This window comes from Trichomycterus rosablanca, chromosome 5, assembly GCF_030014385.1.
Source record: "Trichomycterus rosablanca isolate fTriRos1 chromosome 5, fTriRos1.hap1, whole genome shotgun sequence".
NCBI lineage: Eukaryota > Metazoa > Chordata > Actinopteri > Siluriformes > Trichomycteridae > Trichomycterus > Trichomycterus rosablanca.
The window spans coordinates 40,941,988-40,959,812 of NC_085992.1; the positions used below are offsets into that span (position 1 = coordinate 40,941,988).

Here is a 17,825-nt window from a genome sequence, read left to right on the forward strand (position 1 = left end):
TATCAATACACCCCACTGCATAATATCAAATGTGTAATATACACCGATCAGCCATAACATTAAAACATGAAAATTTTATCAACTGACTGTAGTCCATCTGTTTCTCTACATACTTTTTTAGCCTGCTTTCACCCTGTTCTTTAATGGTAAGGACCCCCACAGGACCACCACAGAGCAGGTATTATTTAGGTGGTGGATTATTCTCAGCACTGCAGTGACACTGACATGGTGGTGGTGTGTTAGTGTGTGTTGTGCTGGTATGAGTGGATAAGACACAGCAGCTCTGATGGAGTTTTTAATCACCTCACTGTCACTGCTGGACTAAGAATATTCCACCAAATAAAAATATCCAGCCAACAGCGCCCCATGGGCAGCGTCCTGTGACCACTGATGAAGGTCTAGAAGATGACCAACTCAAACGGCAGCAAAAGATGAGCGATCGTCTCTGACTTTACATCTACAAGGTGGACCAACAAGGTAGGAGTGTCTAATAGAGTGGAAAGTGAGTGGACACGGTATTAAAAAACTCCAGCAGCGCTGCTGTGTCTGATCCACTCATACCAGCACAACACACACTAACACACCACCTCCATGTCAGTGTCACTGCAGTGCTGAGAATGATGCACCACCTAAATAATACCTTTCTGTCCTGACCATTGAAAAACAGCATGAAAGGGGGCTAACAAGGCATGCAGAGAAACTGTTGGACTACAGTCAGTATTTGTAGAACTACAAAGTGCTCATAAATGGTAAGGTGAGCTGATAAAATGGACAGTGAGTGTAGAAACAAGAAAGTGGTTTTAATGTTATGGCTGATTGGTGTATGTTCTGTGGTGTTTACTGAGCATTTTGTTGTCTTGTCATTGTGTCAATTTGTTTGTCACATTTAATGACTTGTGTGCTGGAATTTTATATTACAATACCTTCCACACACTGGCTGCTTAAGAAGCAGGGTTTGTGAATCCATATGTTTTTTTGCTTACAGAACACAATAAAAAACTATTTTTTTCTTACAGATCATTACCAGGAAACAGTGTGTTCCCCCGAAAGGAAACAGACTGGTCAGGTTTCTCTAAGTATAACATTTTTTGGTTTACATTTGTATTAAGTAACACCCTGTGGGTCAGAGAACAAAAACACAAGCAACTTTTCTCTTTTTGTATATATACACATATAATATAACTTTCACATGCAATATGCAGTGTTACAAATTATTAACATATGAATGATTTAAATACGATTATTAAATGGTTGGATAAGGTTAACTTTCTTCCTGCGTATTCTCCACTCAGATATGTCATGGGAGTTCAGTCCTGCATCCCTGCTTTACAGGACATTATATCAGTCACAGTTTACCCCTTCTTGTGGGAAATCTTGGAAACTCACACAGTTTGGGATGTTTGCTCCTAAATCTAAAAAAAAAAATCAGTACTACATTGTAACTGTAACAGACAGGCAAGGAGCAAACTTCTCCAAAAATATCTCTTTACTGTTTAAAATCGATATAAAACATTGTATATACATCTCATTTGTATAAAAACCACAGTCATACATATATAATTGCACATTGTGCTAATACAGGAGGTGCCCAAAGCATCAGTAAAGGTGGTGGTGGTTTGGTTTGCAGAGTCATTGAGAAGAAAGCATGTTTTGCAGATTAAGTGCTGGTTCAGCAAGCATGCCAGAGCGGTATATGGTACATATCTGTAGTGGTGGCTCACAAACGGGCTTGACATCCAGCTGGCTCCTTAGTTCAGTTGTTGTTTGGCCTTCTTCATTCTGGAAAGTTAAAAAGAAACAAGTGATTAGAGTGGCTCAAAGATAAATACAATTTTGTCCCAAATATCCTAGCCAAATGTGCATTTGAAATTTGAAGCTATTTGTTATTACTGACTAGGCTATGAATTAGAGTGACAGTGAAGGAAAGCAGGACCAGTTAAAAGTCTGCCAGACCCTCCACTGGGAAGAAACATGGAGCCAGACTCCTGGCCATACAGTTTGACAGACGTATCAGTCGGTTTTACAGGCAGTTTGTATTTAAGTAGTTAATTAAGCAGGGGTGCTGTGCTTTCCCTGAAAAGCATATTACACTACCATGTTAGACAATTAAATAACTATTACACTTTGTACTATAATTTAACCAAATCAAGGCAATAACACAATTCTATATCTCAGATTGTATAGTTGTTTGGGCCACCTTAACTTTATTTGACTCCAGTGTACAACTTCCTCTTTTTTGTACTAAGCAGCATTCCTGATTGCACAGTATGTGCTCATCAGCACCCAGCAGCTATTCAGAACTACTTCAGTCCATTGTCTACGTCTGTTTTGTTGTGCAGAATAGACTGTTCACACCTTGTATGCAGTGCCTACATGTATGGTGCACAATTAGACAGCCTAGTGAACACAACACAACTTTATTCATCAAAACAGACAACATCAGTTTGTGTAGATTAAAATAGAACTGAAATGAAAAAACTCCACATTTTTATTGATGGACTACATTTTTTTTGCACTAAATATTGAATAGAATGCTGTTACCAGAGCTTTATTAGCTCCCACTTGGATATACCCTGGATTCATATAAAACCCACAATCACCTCATATCTTTGATCATCTTAAACAAACATCTAAAACATATATAATAAAATGCTTGCAGATCTGGGGGGATGTCATAATAAAGAATGTTGGCAGCAATAAAATCAGGACTACAGTTGTGTAGCGTTCACTCAGCATAGTTTGGTGTAGTTACTGCTGTTTGATAATTACCTATTGCTTACTGTTACACTTTGTAGTCCTAAACGTATAAATTATGTAGTTCAATAAGTTTTATATGAATTAATGCCCTGTTTATCAGCCAAGGTGCATATATTGAGCATTGTAGGTTTGTATTCAAACTACAGTGCTGATGTAACTAATATTTATATCACCAAACCACATACTTTACACTTGGTTAAAAGCATATAAAAGCATATTTTAAATACTTTGTTTAATACCATTTTGCAACAGCAAAATATTGCTGATATTTTATATCAACAGTATGTTAGATACCGCTCAATGTGGAGCAGAGCCAATGTGGTTTAAAGCAGCTCAGTGTGGTTGTGTCTGTGTGCATAATGCTAATTGGGGGTCTACAAGCTTCAATTACTTTTTGCTAAGTAGACCTGAAGTTCCCATGCAAACACATATGAGCACAATTCCAACATCAGGTCTGGTATCCTAGCTTCTTCAGGGCTAAGTGTAACATTTGAATGAATCAGATATTTTCCAGAGCCAATGTGGTTTAAAGCAACTCAGTGTGGTTTGTGATTGTGTGTATGATGCTAATCAGTGGTCTACAAGCTTCAATTATTTTTTGGTAGGTAGACCTGAAGTTCCCATGCAAACACATATGAGCCCAATTTCAACACCAAACCTGGTATCATAGCTTCTTCAGGGCTAAGTATAACATTTTTGAAAATCTGATTGTTTCCAGAGCCAATGTGGTTTAAAGCAGCTCAGGGTGGTTGTGACTATGTGCATAATGCTAATTGGGACTCTACAAGCTTCAATCATTTTTTTGCTAAGTAGACCTGAAGTTCCCATGCAAACACATATAAGCACAATTTCAACATCAGGCCTGGTATCCTAGCTTCTTCAGGGATAAATGTAACATTTGTATGAATCAGATTTTTTCCAGAGCCAATGTGGTTGGTGAATGTGTGTATGATGCTAATTGTTGGTCTTTAAGCTTTGGTTACTTTCTGCTAGGTAGACCTGAAGTTCCCATGCAAACATGTATAAGAAGAATTTCAACACCAGACCTGGTAGCTTTGCTTCATCAGGCTAAATGTAAACTATATGTTCAGAGCCAATCCACACTGTGGGATCATGTTTTGAATTAGGACTGTAACCAAGAATTGCTGAGCATTACAATTATGTTAAAAAAATGAAGGTATACGTTTCACTCCTGCTTTTGAAGTACAAAGCAATGGCTGACTAAAAAGCTATAAGGTCAGTCATGGAAATGTGAGAATGTGAGAGACAGGAAAATAGAAATACCAGTTTAATTTAGCAGCCTGTTTTGATGTGAATATTTGCTTACTCATGTTTTTTTATTAAGTTAGGAGTACAAACTTATTTCTGTGGATTTGCATGATCACGTCTGAACATGTGAATCATACATGGCCTGGCTGGCAGTAGATTATGGGACACACAAAAACAGGACTGTATTTCATTTCATGTTTCTCACAGTTACCTATTCCATGCCTTTACTTGTCTAAATGTTTTCTCCTTACTTTTCAAGAGCATTCTTTAGGTACTGCTGAAGCCATTTCATCTCAGAGTTGATGCAGACTTCTTTATTATTCTTCAGCTTGGCGCTGTGAAGAGATAAAGCAGATAATTATGTTAAATGTTGCAACAACACATTACTACATGTTTACTGATTAATCCATGGGATTAGTACATGTCTTTAAGATTTGAAATGACTCGGGGTCTTTGTGAAGTTTCTTAAATGCTACATAATAGATATGCTGAAGTCAGCATTAACTACACAATAGTACACACTGACAAGGAGGTGAAGCAGATGAAAAGCTCAGTGAAGCGGTTACTTTCTCTAGATTATCTCTTGTGGTTACTGATACACTGTGGCGGGCTTTTATTGTTTGCTTTTGTTTTGTCATCTTTTTAAATTTACTTGGCCGTCTTGACAGATTGTCAGATTGGAATCTTTCCTCATGCCTTCAGCACGAACTGTAGACAGATGGATTAACAGATTATTTTGTCTTTTTTGTAAATTGAAGGGTGATTTTTCTTTTGTTTGCCAAATATTTCAACTAGTTCATCTTGAGTTATTTTTTTTAAATTATTTTGTTAGGTATGTGTCTAAGGTTCTTTAACTTTGATGTCTTATTACTTGGGTGGTGGGCAAAATAATAGAAACATCAGATGATAAGGAGCTTGTCTTTGAAGTGACTAAATCTCCGTTGCAAACACAGCTGCACTGGTGCATTCTATTAGTACGACTGCCTTTTAACAGCGTCTATCTACTACAAAAGACGTCTGACAGTTTGCACTTTGATATTTCAAAGCGACAGATTAAAGCATACCTTTCACCCACAATATTTGCTACCAATTGTTTAGTACAATGTGTATGTGTAATCCATAATGATATAGCTAACTGCTGGAAAGAATAAGTTCTAATGGCTGTTTTAAAAGCTGTTCTGGAGGCAAAAGGATCAGTTTTAACTCATGCCAAAGAAATGTATGTAATTCAAGACATCGCTCACTGACTTGTAAATTGAATGTCCTCTGGCAATTTCCCAATATTATTTTCATTCAGTATCATTAAAAAGTAACTGTAATCATGGTTATTTCTCAAAGACGTCGGAATGAAGTAAATGTTATATACAGTTTATGCATTTAATCTTATGTACTGATGAATTATAAATTATTTTAAACCAATCATTATATTCACTATAAAAAATATTTTAGATGTGCAACCATACACCTCATATTATCATATCAATAAATATGTAATATATGTAGAGTATTAATTGCATATTGTTTAAGATATTACTTGTTGTTATTGAACCACAAAACTATTTTTTTTACATTTTTTACATGACTAAAATGTATCATATATTTATTTATCTCTCATTATTTTAAACCAGTTAAAGGGCAGTTGTGGCCTAGTGATTAAGAAACTGGACTAGTAATCAAAAGGTTGGTGGTTCAAGCTCCACCACTGCCAGGTTGTCAATATTGGACCCTTGTTGGACCTGCTAAATGATGTAAATGTAAAACCTGATAACGTCAGTTATTTTAATTTAATTTTAAGACTAAATTTGCTTTTTAAAAATATTACCTTACATATAGTCATGGTCAGATTGTCACACTGACTAACATTATGTGCAAAACAAATATGTATTAAAAATGTATTGGTAAAGGTACCTCATAAGAAAGTAGGTAAGAAAGGTTAATGTATATAAGGTAAAATATGTGAAACATCAATTTATTTTTATACAAAATAAAGAAATTAGACACATTAGAGATGTGCACTAATTCACTGACTTCTTATCTACCGCTGTAATATTAATGCATTTTGCTGTGCACAGATATTCTCTCGTGTAGTGGGGCTGTATCAGTGCTTGGCATTTGCCCGTCTATCCAGATTCTCCTAGCATGATTTATGTGTGGCATGACTGTAGACAGCAGGTAGTAATTACTTCACAGCAAGTGAGTTTCAACACTGAAGTCTGACGTGTAATGTTACCAGCATCAATCATCAGGACTGTTTGCGGGTATTAACAATCTCTAAGTTGTGAGTGCTGCTTCTGATCTGTTCTCTGGGGACTTTACTATGGGTAAAGTAAGTCATTTACATTAGTGTGTGCCATGTCAAGTGTCCACATCTGTTTTTCTACTTAGACTTTTAACTTGTTTTTAAGAATTTAATGTGATATGGTCTATTAAAGTTTGTGTAATGAACAAAATCTTTATTGGCATTAATAATTGCTAGCTTTACTAGACAGTAGGTGGAAACATGAGAGAAGTGTAACTCTCATCAGCATGTGAGACTATAATACGTGAGAAGGTACATTAGCAACAATAGGTGACAAAGCCCTTCAAGAAGAACCCTTTTAACCCCCTGTGACATCTTCCTGTATGAACAGAACAGTGTCGAAGCAGTGAAGGCCACCCCCTCCTGTAGCATTTCCTCTGCATGTGTCTCATTGTGAGAGCATGACCTACAGACAGGGGAAGCCTATTCCGTCTCCATTCAGTTCTCCTTCGGCAGTAGCAGATTGATGGTGTGAAATAAAGGCTAAAGGGGTTCCGTAGGCCACCCCCCAAGAAGTGGTGCTACATTGGGATCAGTGGGTGTGTGAGAAAGACATTACGATTAATACTCACATGACTTGGAAGGGACAGTTGGGAGTGTGGACGAACTTTAGCTCACGGATGTTCCTCTGTGAGACTGTGTTGACTGTGGAGCGACACCAACACCTCTCGACCAGACTGATGGGCTTGGCTGTGCAGGGTTAGAGAAAAATGAAGATATCGTTACAGGCAAAGCTTATGTCAATGTGCTCAACTGTGTACATCCATTGTGTAAAGCAATGAATCTAGGTCTAAACAAACATATAGAGAAACATATCTACATTGACTTTTCCTGATTCTGCCCATCTAATCAAATATAAAACTCATAAACACATTACAGAGGTAAATATTAAACATATTACGCTAATGTTAGTTGGATAAGATGACCTGCTGTTTTCTTCTATAAGCAATGCAAATAGCAAGCAGCAAATAGGTCTAAATTTTTGACTACATAATTAAATGCAATTTAATTGAACTGTGCTGATTAAGTCTGTGACTGTTAAGTCACAAGCTCTTTATTCTAACTGCTCATTTAGTAGCAATTTTAATGAGTTAATATTTAACGTGTCAAACAGTAGCTGTTGCCATCTAGAATAAAACATTATATTTTGCTTTAATATGCAAATATTACTGCATTTCAAAGAAGACAGGGTATTTACATGTAGTATTAGTTTTTTCTTAGTTGTCTGGATTTTTTAATGAGGATACAACACAAACATGCCTCTGTATCGCTTTATGTCATCTAATAACATTTTCTTATTTAATTGTTAGTTCACCATTTAATGTGAATGTTTTCCATTTTTAACATTTTATTACATGATTTCATTCTCACCATTTTGGCCTTCTGGTACAAGCTGTAATTACTGAACTCTACAGAGGTATGTGGCCTTTTGCTTTCAAGTATAATAGAAAACAGATGTTCTCAATCAAAGAGAGACATAATGATGTTAAAAAGTCATTGTGGTTGGTAGGCTTGCATAATTAAATAAAATATAACAGCTTTGCACAATGATATTTCATGATGCAGGCTCGGGTGAATATAAAATGCCTTGTTTATAACTCTCTAGGGATGCATTAAATCAAGAATGGTTTATTTTTGTTATGTACATATTAGTCCTGTTTCTAATTAAAAACTAAACCACACACAGACATTATTCAAGATTTAAATGTTTATTGTCCAATACACATGTCGTGTGTTTTGTTAATGCATTGTATATGATTATAGAATTTGTCCAGGAGTAGATTGGACAGTGGAAAAAAACAGAATTTACATATAGGTGGGAAACTTCCTCAATAATTTTACCTCATTATGTTAATAACGGTACCTTCATTTTTAAACATAAATTGCTCACCAGTTAAAAATCTCATTTAAATCGCTTAGTAAAATATTTGGAACAATTCTGTGGATACTTGGCAATAGTAATGGTGTTAGCTCAACATTAAACGTGGTTACGCAACACAGTTTTAAGAAGTGGTTTGATATGCCCGTATAAAATACACGCGTAATGGTCTGCAGAAAAGACCGCAGACTCCAAATCAAAATAAGATCTGACCACAGCTATGCTGTCGTAGATGCAAACGTGCAGCCAAAACAGAGTATTATCATAATAAACAATACGTGCATAATAAATGATGCGAGCATAATAAGAACAATTACGCACAACTATACACAGACATAGTGAACCAAAGTCTGCGGAAAAATTTACGCCACATGAAGCGCGCAAACGGTGTTGCGCACGAACGCACCACAGCCAGGAATTTAAACACACCATCATGCACATAAAACTTAACCCCTGAATAAAAAAACATCTAGCTGGATGCAATGGATATTCTTCATCCTGATGTAAACACTAGGTGTGAAATGAGCACCGAGATCATTTAGCGCAGTATTGAGCCATTCTGTCCGGCGCACGTAGGCACAACGGACATCGACCACTTACGCCGAGGCTGAGGGTGAGAAGTACCTGTGCTAAATCGTGCTTCATTTTCAGACAACTTTAAAAATATGCAAATGCCATGTCAGGTGATCTATCTGTATTGTTATGCTAAAGAGAAATAGTCAGAGCCCCTGCGCTTTTGTTTGGCTGAAGTTCAGACTGGCGCTATCTCTCACCCCTGTCCCTGTGCTGTTTTTGTTCTGGCCCCTAATTTGTGGGTAATTAAAGGAAAACAAAGAGAGTGACAAATACACACATTAATCAGAGACCTGGACTGCACGTAGGGCAACAGCCTGTGCCCTAACACATTGGATGGACCAGGAGGGATTTATTAAGAAAAAGGGACTTAAAGCAGATCTGCAACTGTGCATATTGAATTATCTTATAAATATCACCAAACATATACTGATTGACTAGTGATTGAAAAATGTGCACACCAGACTTGCCTCACCAATTACTACACATTCAGAGACATCCAATACATGAAAGCAAAGTCTACAGCAGCAATAGTTAATTGATTAAAAATAAAACCAGCATCACTAATGAATTAACTAAATTGTTAAACGTCCAATCACTACAAAAATAAAAACTAATCAGCCGTACTCACCATCAGTACCAGAGCAGTATAAAGTCACCGTTATCAGAACTGCTGCTAGGATTATTTTCACATCCATGTTGCTTGTAGAAGCAGAGATGCACTGCGCACAGTCCTGAACCCAATTCACTGTGTTAAAGCCGCACTGTGCTGAATCCTGAGCGCACTAAACTCTTATTACAGCCGCACTGTGTGTTAGAAAGCAATGAGCATGTGCGCCTGTTAAGCTCAACCATGACCACCCGGCACCCCGATCCTGCCCCCTTACACTCAAAAAGTGGGCGTTTACTCCCTCAATTACCGCCTCCTGGCACCCCACACGTACTCTAATGCCAATACTTGGCTGTAATGACTGGTTTCGAAATATATGGCGTTACCTTTGGCCCATTTTTACTTATAGCTCAGCAAAATAATAATAATAATAATAATAATAATAATGTCATGTCTTCGTTAAGAAAGTCCCCATAGCTTCTCTAAATTACCCTCTGGATGTAAGTGGTTAAGTTAAAGTGTTATTATTTTTTTTAATCACTAGAAATACCACCATCCAAACCAAGATAAAGCACTAATTAAACACTAAATATAAATAATCGGATTATTATTATTTTATTTATAAATCTTTTGCATTTAAAAAATATGTAATCATGAAATAAATTAAATAAAAGATACAACAACTATTATATTTATAACTATGATCTTAAAAGCATATTAGAGCTTGCATTTCCTGTTGCTTGTGTGTTATGGAGCCTTTTTTGTAGAATCAGAATTATATCAGAAAGATGATATTTTTGGTACAGATGTTTGCAAATTATATTAGATAAAAGATTAGATAGATAGATAGATAGATAGATAGATAGATAGATAGATAGATAGATGTAGTGCATTAAACAGGTTTAAAAATAAAAAAAGAGGTGCAGGAAAATATTGTTGCTTTTGACCTTTGTTGATGCCCAGGACTTTGAAGAGTACCTGGGATGTCAACGGCAACAAACAAATGAACCCTCAATCAAACCTAACCTCACACTCACAGCCTGGATAACCAAACTTTAGCTTATTCATTTTGGACACATGTGAGGAACCATTGTAAATAATTGATTGTAAAATACAATTACGCTTAAAAGAGTTGAAGGTAAAAGAGACGGATGGCCAGAAATAAGATGGATGGATACTATTTAGAGGGATAATAAATGAGCCATTAAGAAGCCTGAAAAACCAAACAGAAGACAGGATGTTCTGGAGAAACACTATCTATACGATACAGTCGCCAGGAGTAAGAGCAGGAACTTGACTGAACTTTTTTATTTTATTTTATTTTCATCAACCACTTTATCCTGATCCTGGTCATAGCGTGTCCAGTTTAACCAGGAAACAATCCATTGCAGAACTGCTAAATTAGTTTATTCTTTTCTAAACAGCTAAATGAGCTGACCCTATTCTAAACATCAAACACAGTTTGACAGTCATTACATAGTCACTGGGCAAGCATGACTGTAAAAAGGACTACAGTTTCAGTGTAATTATTAGTGGGCTGAAACTTTCCATTAAATCTTATAATGGGAGGACTTGGGAGGGAAAAGAAAGGAGGATTAGGATGTACTGTATAACAGGACACAGATGTGGGATCGGTTTCCAGGAGTACAACTGCCGTGTGCCAAGCCATTCTCTTGAATCAATCTGGACAGAGGAGGAAAGTACATTGCCCAGAGGCGACTGAGCCAGCCTTTCAAATAGATTAGTCAATGCTCAACCCTCCCATGCTTCTGAAGAGTGCACACCAAAGAGAGCACTCTTTTTGGGGTGCAGATAATCCTGCTTTTACAGTTGAGTAAGACCAAAATCCAAAGTGGACCATGAATTTTACTGTAGTGTGTACTTTGTTTTGTAATCTGTTTTAATATGTTTAAAACCACATATTTTGCCCTGTTTGACTTACAGTACTTTTAAAGTAAAATAAAATCAGTAACTTTTTTAAAATATGCAATTCTAAAGCTAATATATAATTATATTTAGTTACCATCATTATCTTACTATCAAGATAATGACCCAGCTGACCAATGTGAGAAATATGGGTTATAAAGAGATTTAGATTGATAGCATTGATAGCAGACATCTGTCATTTAGCAACTGGCTTTTGAAGAGATCAGCTTTTCACACCAGTTGGTCCATGTGGCTCTATCAGGCTAATATCACAGAGCATCAACACAAAGTCTGTCCAGCTAAATAAAGTGGTCAGTATGGGCTATACTATTTTAAGAGATCAGCTTTTTACACAGGGTAGCTCATCTCCCTACAAGGGGTGGTTCAGTTGAATGAATTTGAGAGTTACTTATAGTGTAGAGAGCCCCAGTTTACAGCTAAATGAGCTGACCCTATTCTAAACATCAAACACAGTTTGACAGTCATTACATAGTCACTGGGCAAGCATGACTGTAAAAAGGACTACAGTTTCAGTGTAATTATTAGTGGGCTGAAACTTTCCATTAAATCTTATAATGGGAGGACTTGGGAGGGAAAAGAAAGGAGGATTAGGATGTACTGTATAACAGGACACAGATGTGGGATCGGTTTCCAGGAGTACAACTGCCGTGTGCCAAGCCATTCTCTTGAATCAATCTGGACAGAGGAGGAAAGTACATTGCCCAGAGGCGACTGAGCCAGCCTTTCAAATAGATTAGTCAATGCTCAACCCTCCCATGCTTCTGAAGAGTGCACACCAAAGAGAGCACTCTTTTTGGGGTGCAGATAATCCTGCTTTTACAGTTGAGTAAGACCAAAATCCAAAGTGGACCATGAATTTTACTGTAGTGTGTACTTTGTTTTGTAATCTGTTTTAATATGTTTAAAACCACATATTTTGCCCTGTTTGACTTACAGTACTTTTAAAGTAAAATAAAATCAGTAACTTTTTTAAAATATGCAATTCTAAAGCTAATATATAATTATATTTAGTTACCATCATTATCTTACTATCAAGATAATGACCCAGCTGACCAATGTGAGAAATATGGGTTATAAAGAGATTTAGATTGATAGCATTGATAGCAGACATCTGTCATTTAGCAACTGGCTTTTGAAGAGATCAGCTTTTCACACCAGTTGGTCCATGTGGCTCTATCAGGCTAATATCACAGAGCATCAACACAAAGTCTGTCCAGCTAAATAAAGTGGTCAGTATGGGCTATACTATTTTAAGAGATCAGCTTTTTACACAGGGTAGCTCATCTCCCTACAAGGGGTGGTTCAGTTGAATGAATTTGAGAGTTACTTATAGTGTAGAGAGCCCCAGTTTACAGCTAAATTAGAACCAAATGTAAACTGGATGATAAAACCTGATTACAATGTGTGTAATTTATTTTTAGGCAAAAGAAAATCTATTTGCAAATGCTTTAGCTTCTTCTTTATTTTTATTTGCTTAAGGTTTTACTGCCATTAAAGTCTTTAGTTCTCAGCCTTCCTCTTCCCTTCTCAGCTTTCCTTTTCCTTTTAAAAGCCAAGCGCTGAATGCAGATGTCATTTTACAAGGTGGCACGAGTGGGAGAGTTCACACCTGGCCTGAGATTTTGCAGTCTCATTCCCAGTTGTCTCTGCCTAATCAGAGCCAGCCAAAAATGCAATGGGGAGTCAGAGGAGGTATAAGAAATGAATAAAACGTCATTGGGAATTAATCAAATTCTGGATATTAAAGAATGTTTACATACCAAAATGAGTTAATGCTCTGATTCTGCACAATGCCAAATATTCTCTTGTCCATAGATTAGTTCTTAAGACCTACAGATCATGAGCCCATGTGAAAGGCTGGTGGTTGAAAGACTGGCCATATGTTGACCCAGACTAAAGTAACTGTCTATTATCACACCAGGGCACATCATAAAGTCGCTAACAAAAATTTGCTTGTAATCATTTGTGAACCAGTTTATGATGTGTGTGATTTTTTTTTTCATTTTCTTTTTATGCCAGTTTATTCTGTTGCTGCAAGGTTCTCATGTGCTCTTTGTAAAACAATCCCAGCCATATCCATCCTTATAAACAGCATGACTTTTGCAGCCAAGTTTGTCATCCAAGCACTTTTTATGCTATTTATGTGCTTCTTTATGAAGCTGAAATGTAATAATGCAGCAGATTTGCTGTGATAAACTGCCAGTGGTCTTAACGAGTAGCATAAATAAAGGTTAAAATCATTATTTTAGTTTTTTTCTTTCTTTCTGTTTAGGTCTTGTTAAGTATAAGTCTTGTTTTTACTGTTTTCTTTAAAAATTACTCCGAACTCTTAAGTGTTTACCATTATTTCAAACATTGCTGTAAGAAGTAATTGGCTCCCTTTTTTATTACCTCAGTTTTAGCTTATTTGTCACACTGAATGACTGTAGATAATTAGAACAAATATACAACACAAACAGATTTAAGCCAAAAAACACATTTTGCAAAACACAATCTCAGTTAATTATGGAACAAACACCCAAAACACCCTTTGAAAAAGTTCCCATACACCCCTGGTTAAATTTCATGATCATGTTTACCAGATTTACTAGTAAACCAATTTAGTTTATTAAACATAGCCAGATTTAATTTTACCGGATAAATCAAACTCATCTTGAAATATATATATGGAACAATAAATTATATGCTCTATCAGAAAAAAAATCTGCATCCCATAATAACTAAATACTAACAAATGTTACAATATTAACACCACAATTAGTAGCATATCAATAGTGTATTTATTTATATAATATTGTATTAACACTTTATGTTATTTATATATTCAGATTTTATAATTATATAATTTATATAATTGTTTTTTATAAAACTTTATTGTATATACCTTTTCTTATATATGTTTCTTAAATACTTTTAATATTTTAAGCATTTAATTGTTTAATTGTATGTACAGTATTTCACTGTTTGTGTGTATGTGACTGAGGATGTTCTTGTTCCAAGAACCTTATATACAATGACAGTAAAGGCATTCATTCATATACATGCATACTACTATAAATTATTTTGCATAGTAAAATGTGGTTTGGGACACAACCAAAATGCTACGTTTCTAATTTATTTTAAGCACATTTGTCACTTAGGAAGAGTGCCAAATACAGTGACCGTAAATGCACTTTAAAATTTAAGTATTGTTAAGTATAAGTCTTGTTTTTACTGTTACTTTCTTTAAAACTTACTCTGAACTCTTACAAACATTGCAGTGAAAAGTTATTAGCTCCCTTTTTTATTGCCTCAGTTTTAGCATATGTCACACTGAATGACTGTTATCAGGGACACTTTAAAACTTTAAATGATTTGGCTTTTATTATATTATATAAATGATTGAAAAAAATAATGATGCATCCGAAACATGTAACACATGTAACAAATGCAAGCTAACATAGTTTAATAGCAGTTAGCTAATTAGTATGATGTTATGGACTGGCAGAGGAACGCTGGACTTTTTTTAATGCCAGTTAGGAAATATTGTGAAGGTTAACATGTATGGTTTTAGACTATTGTTTTTCATTTCTAAATACTGAAAATAGTATTATACATAGATACTTCAGTGATTTGAAATGACCTGTTATGAGGGTTTTAGTCATATACAGTGTTCACCAGGGTTGTTATGTGGAGGTTTGCTTTGATATGTAAATATGCTTCATTTACTTTGTAAAGAAACGTAAAATTAAACTAAATTTAAAAATTTGAAAATGCTTTAGATTATTTCTTAATTTGTTCTTAAGTTGTCTTAGATACTTAATGCATTTTATGTTACCTAAAGACCGAGTCATCACAGCCAGAGTAATGTACCCCCTTGATTGGACATTCTAGATTAAAGCTCATTAACCCTTCTGGTTATCATCTACTTGTAATGAGGGGAATGCTATTTACACAGACATGTGAGGCCAGGTTCTGATTACCCCCTCTCTTCAGGTCCTGCATATGATGATGAGGCTTGCTGGGCCACACTCCTGAGATAAGTAAACACTAGGCCAAAGGGAGAGAAGGGCATGGAGGTGTTATCAGGGACACTGGCTGGGCCTGCTGGGACTTTGGTAAGCCCTGCCGACTCCAGACCCCATGAGATCCTGCAGAATGATGGAACCCCTTTTAGACTGCCGGGCAGCAGACCCAGACTCCTCCTAACAAAAACACTCACTCACTGTCTACTGTGAGAATCTTACAAAGCAAATCTATTCCTTCTACTATGTCCTTCCTGTTTGGAATATAATTTAAATAATTAAGTACGAACACTGAAATCATACTTTCCACATATGGCTTCAAAATCTGATACATGAGGTTGGAAATACACTTTATTTTGCCGTCTTGCGTAAATTGTGGTGCAAACTGATTAAAAACAGAAAGAGCAAAAAAGAGTCTTACATTACAGACTGAAAACTAAAAGCGAAAAGTAAATAAACTCGATTCTGGCAATTTCATACGCAGCCACAGATGTTTTTTTTTTTACTGAAACTGGTTTTATTACAATATAATTACTGACAGTGTAAGAACGTTTTGTTTACTAGAAATCATGTTTCAGAATAAGAATAATGAGTTGTCTAGATTGTAATAGATAATAATAATAATGTGATTTTGAATTTCATTTTTGTTCGTTTTTAATATTTAAAATAAAATGTAATTACAACCCCAAATCAGAAAAAGTTGGGACAGCAAATCAAATAAAAATGCAGTGTTCCCTACATTTACTTCGACTTTTATTTGATTGCAGACAGTTTAAACCCAAGATATTTCATGTTTTGTCTGCTCAACTTCATTTCATTTGTTAATATACCTCCATTCCTGCATTTTAGGCCTGCAACACATTCCAAAAACAGTTGGGACGGGGGTAATTTAGGGCTAGTAATGAGGTGAAAAAAACTAAATAATGATGTGATTCCAAACAGGTGATGCGAACAGAGGATCTCCAGTTTGTCAACAAATGCATGATAAATTTATTGAAATGTTTAAACAATGTTCCTCAAAGAAAGATTGTAAGGGATTTGCATATTTCTCCCTCTACAGTGCATAATATCAGTAAACGATTCAAGGAATCTGAAGGAATTTCGGGCATAAAGGCCAAGGGCGCAAGCTTAAGCTAAACGCCCATGATCTTTGATCCCTCAGACGGCACTGCATCAAGAACCGCCACTCAACAATAGCTGTTATAGGAATTATTTTGGCAAACCTTTGTCAAGCACTACAAAACAGAGTTACATGCACAAATGCCACTTAAAACTTTACTGTGCAAAAATAGATTTACTGTGCCTTATGTTATCTACGTTTAGAAGTGACGTCAACTTCTCTGGGCTCTGAGTCATCTACGATGGGCCATCACACAGTGGAAATGTGTACTGGACTGGCCTGCCTGCAGTCCTGACCTGTCCCCAACAGAGAATGTGTGGAGAATTTTCAAATGAAAACTGCGACAACGACGACCCCGTACTGTTGCACATCTTGTTGCACAGACATGTTTGCGGGAAGAATGGAACAAAATAAAAGCTGAAACACTAAATCACTTGGTATCTTAGCTACTATCTTGTTTATAGTACATTCAGTAATATATTCAACTTCATAGATCTTGTTCATACCACTACTATTTACCCACTGTAAATAATGTATATCATAGATACTGTATATCCTGCACTTTCTGCTTATTGCACTTCTGGTTAGATGCTAAACTGCATTTCGTTGCCTTGTACTTGTACATGTGTAATGACAATAAAGTTGAATCTAATCTAATCTAATCTAATCCTCGGTGCCAAAATTTAAGTGTGGTGAAAAGGAATGGCAACATTACAAAGTGGTAAATGCTTTACTGTTCCAACTTTTTTTGGAATGTGTTGCAGGCCTGAAATGCAGGAATAGCTGTTAATTAATAAATGATATGATGTTGAGTAGACAAAACATGAAATATCTTAGGTTCATCCTGTCTGCAGTGAAATAAAAGTCAAAGTAAATGTAAGAAACTCTGGGGTTGTAGTTATAAACATCTGATATAATTACAAATTACTATTTACCACACAGAAAATGACAGTCGGTACAACCACACACATAAAATACAGACTATTTTAATAATCTATTACCGTTATAAACATATTAGGTTTAATAATAAACATATATTAACACTATATTTAGTAGTGTTTATATAGCATAAGCAGTGTTTCTCAGTGTTTCTACCTGGAGGAGAGCCAGGGTGTTAGTCAAGGAGTTGCTGTTTTCTATCCAGGATGTAATCAATCAGTGAAAATGTAAAGGATGAACACTATTAATGCATTTTATGTAAAGATAATGGATATTTCAGCTGCTACACATGGAAATCAATAACATACTCAACATTACTGTGGAGTCACATCCAAAAATATTGGCATGCACTTCTGTCAGAAAATGCACAGTTCCTTCAGAAAATTGTTGCAGTTCCAAATGCTTTGGTATTCACAAGTTTGTTTCTT

The 17,825-nt window shown here is 35.8% G+C and overlaps 1 protein-coding gene across 1 annotated transcript; it reads right to left on the minus strand.

The window, feature by feature from the left end:
- Positions 1 to 1,468: 1,468 nt before the first annotated feature.
- cxcl12a (chemokine (C-X-C motif) ligand 12a (stromal cell-derived factor 1)) lies at positions 1,469 to 9,575 on the minus strand. The gene is made up of 4 exons (XM_062995211.1): positions 9,409 to 9,575; positions 6,898 to 7,015; positions 4,278 to 4,361; positions 1,469 to 1,779 (listed from the first exon to the last, which is right to left on the minus strand). The coding sequence occupies exons 1-4, from the start codon at positions 9,473 to 9,475 to the stop codon at positions 1,749 to 1,751; spliced, it is 300 nt and encodes a 99-aa protein (XP_062851281.1). The 5' UTR covers positions 9,476 to 9,575; the 3' UTR covers positions 1,469 to 1,748.
- Between the last annotated feature and the right edge of the window lie 8,250 nt (positions 9,576 to 17,825).

What these genes read in the sequence shown, in the direction of transcription:
- cxcl12a (XM_062995211.1), bottom strand. Translation starts at nt 9,475, where the DNA reads ATGGATGTGAAAATAATCCTAGCAGCAGTTCTGATAACGGTGACTTTA. An exon ending in ATACTGCTCTGGTACTGATG is followed by an intron (nt 7,016 to 9,408) that starts GTGAGTACGGCT and finishes AACCCTGCACAG; the next exon opens with CCAAGCCCATCAGTCTGGTC. An exon ending in AACTGTCCCTTCCAAGTCAT is followed by an intron (nt 4,362 to 6,897) that starts GTGAGTATTAAT and finishes ATCTCTTCACAG; the next exon opens with CGCCAAGCTGAAGAATAATA.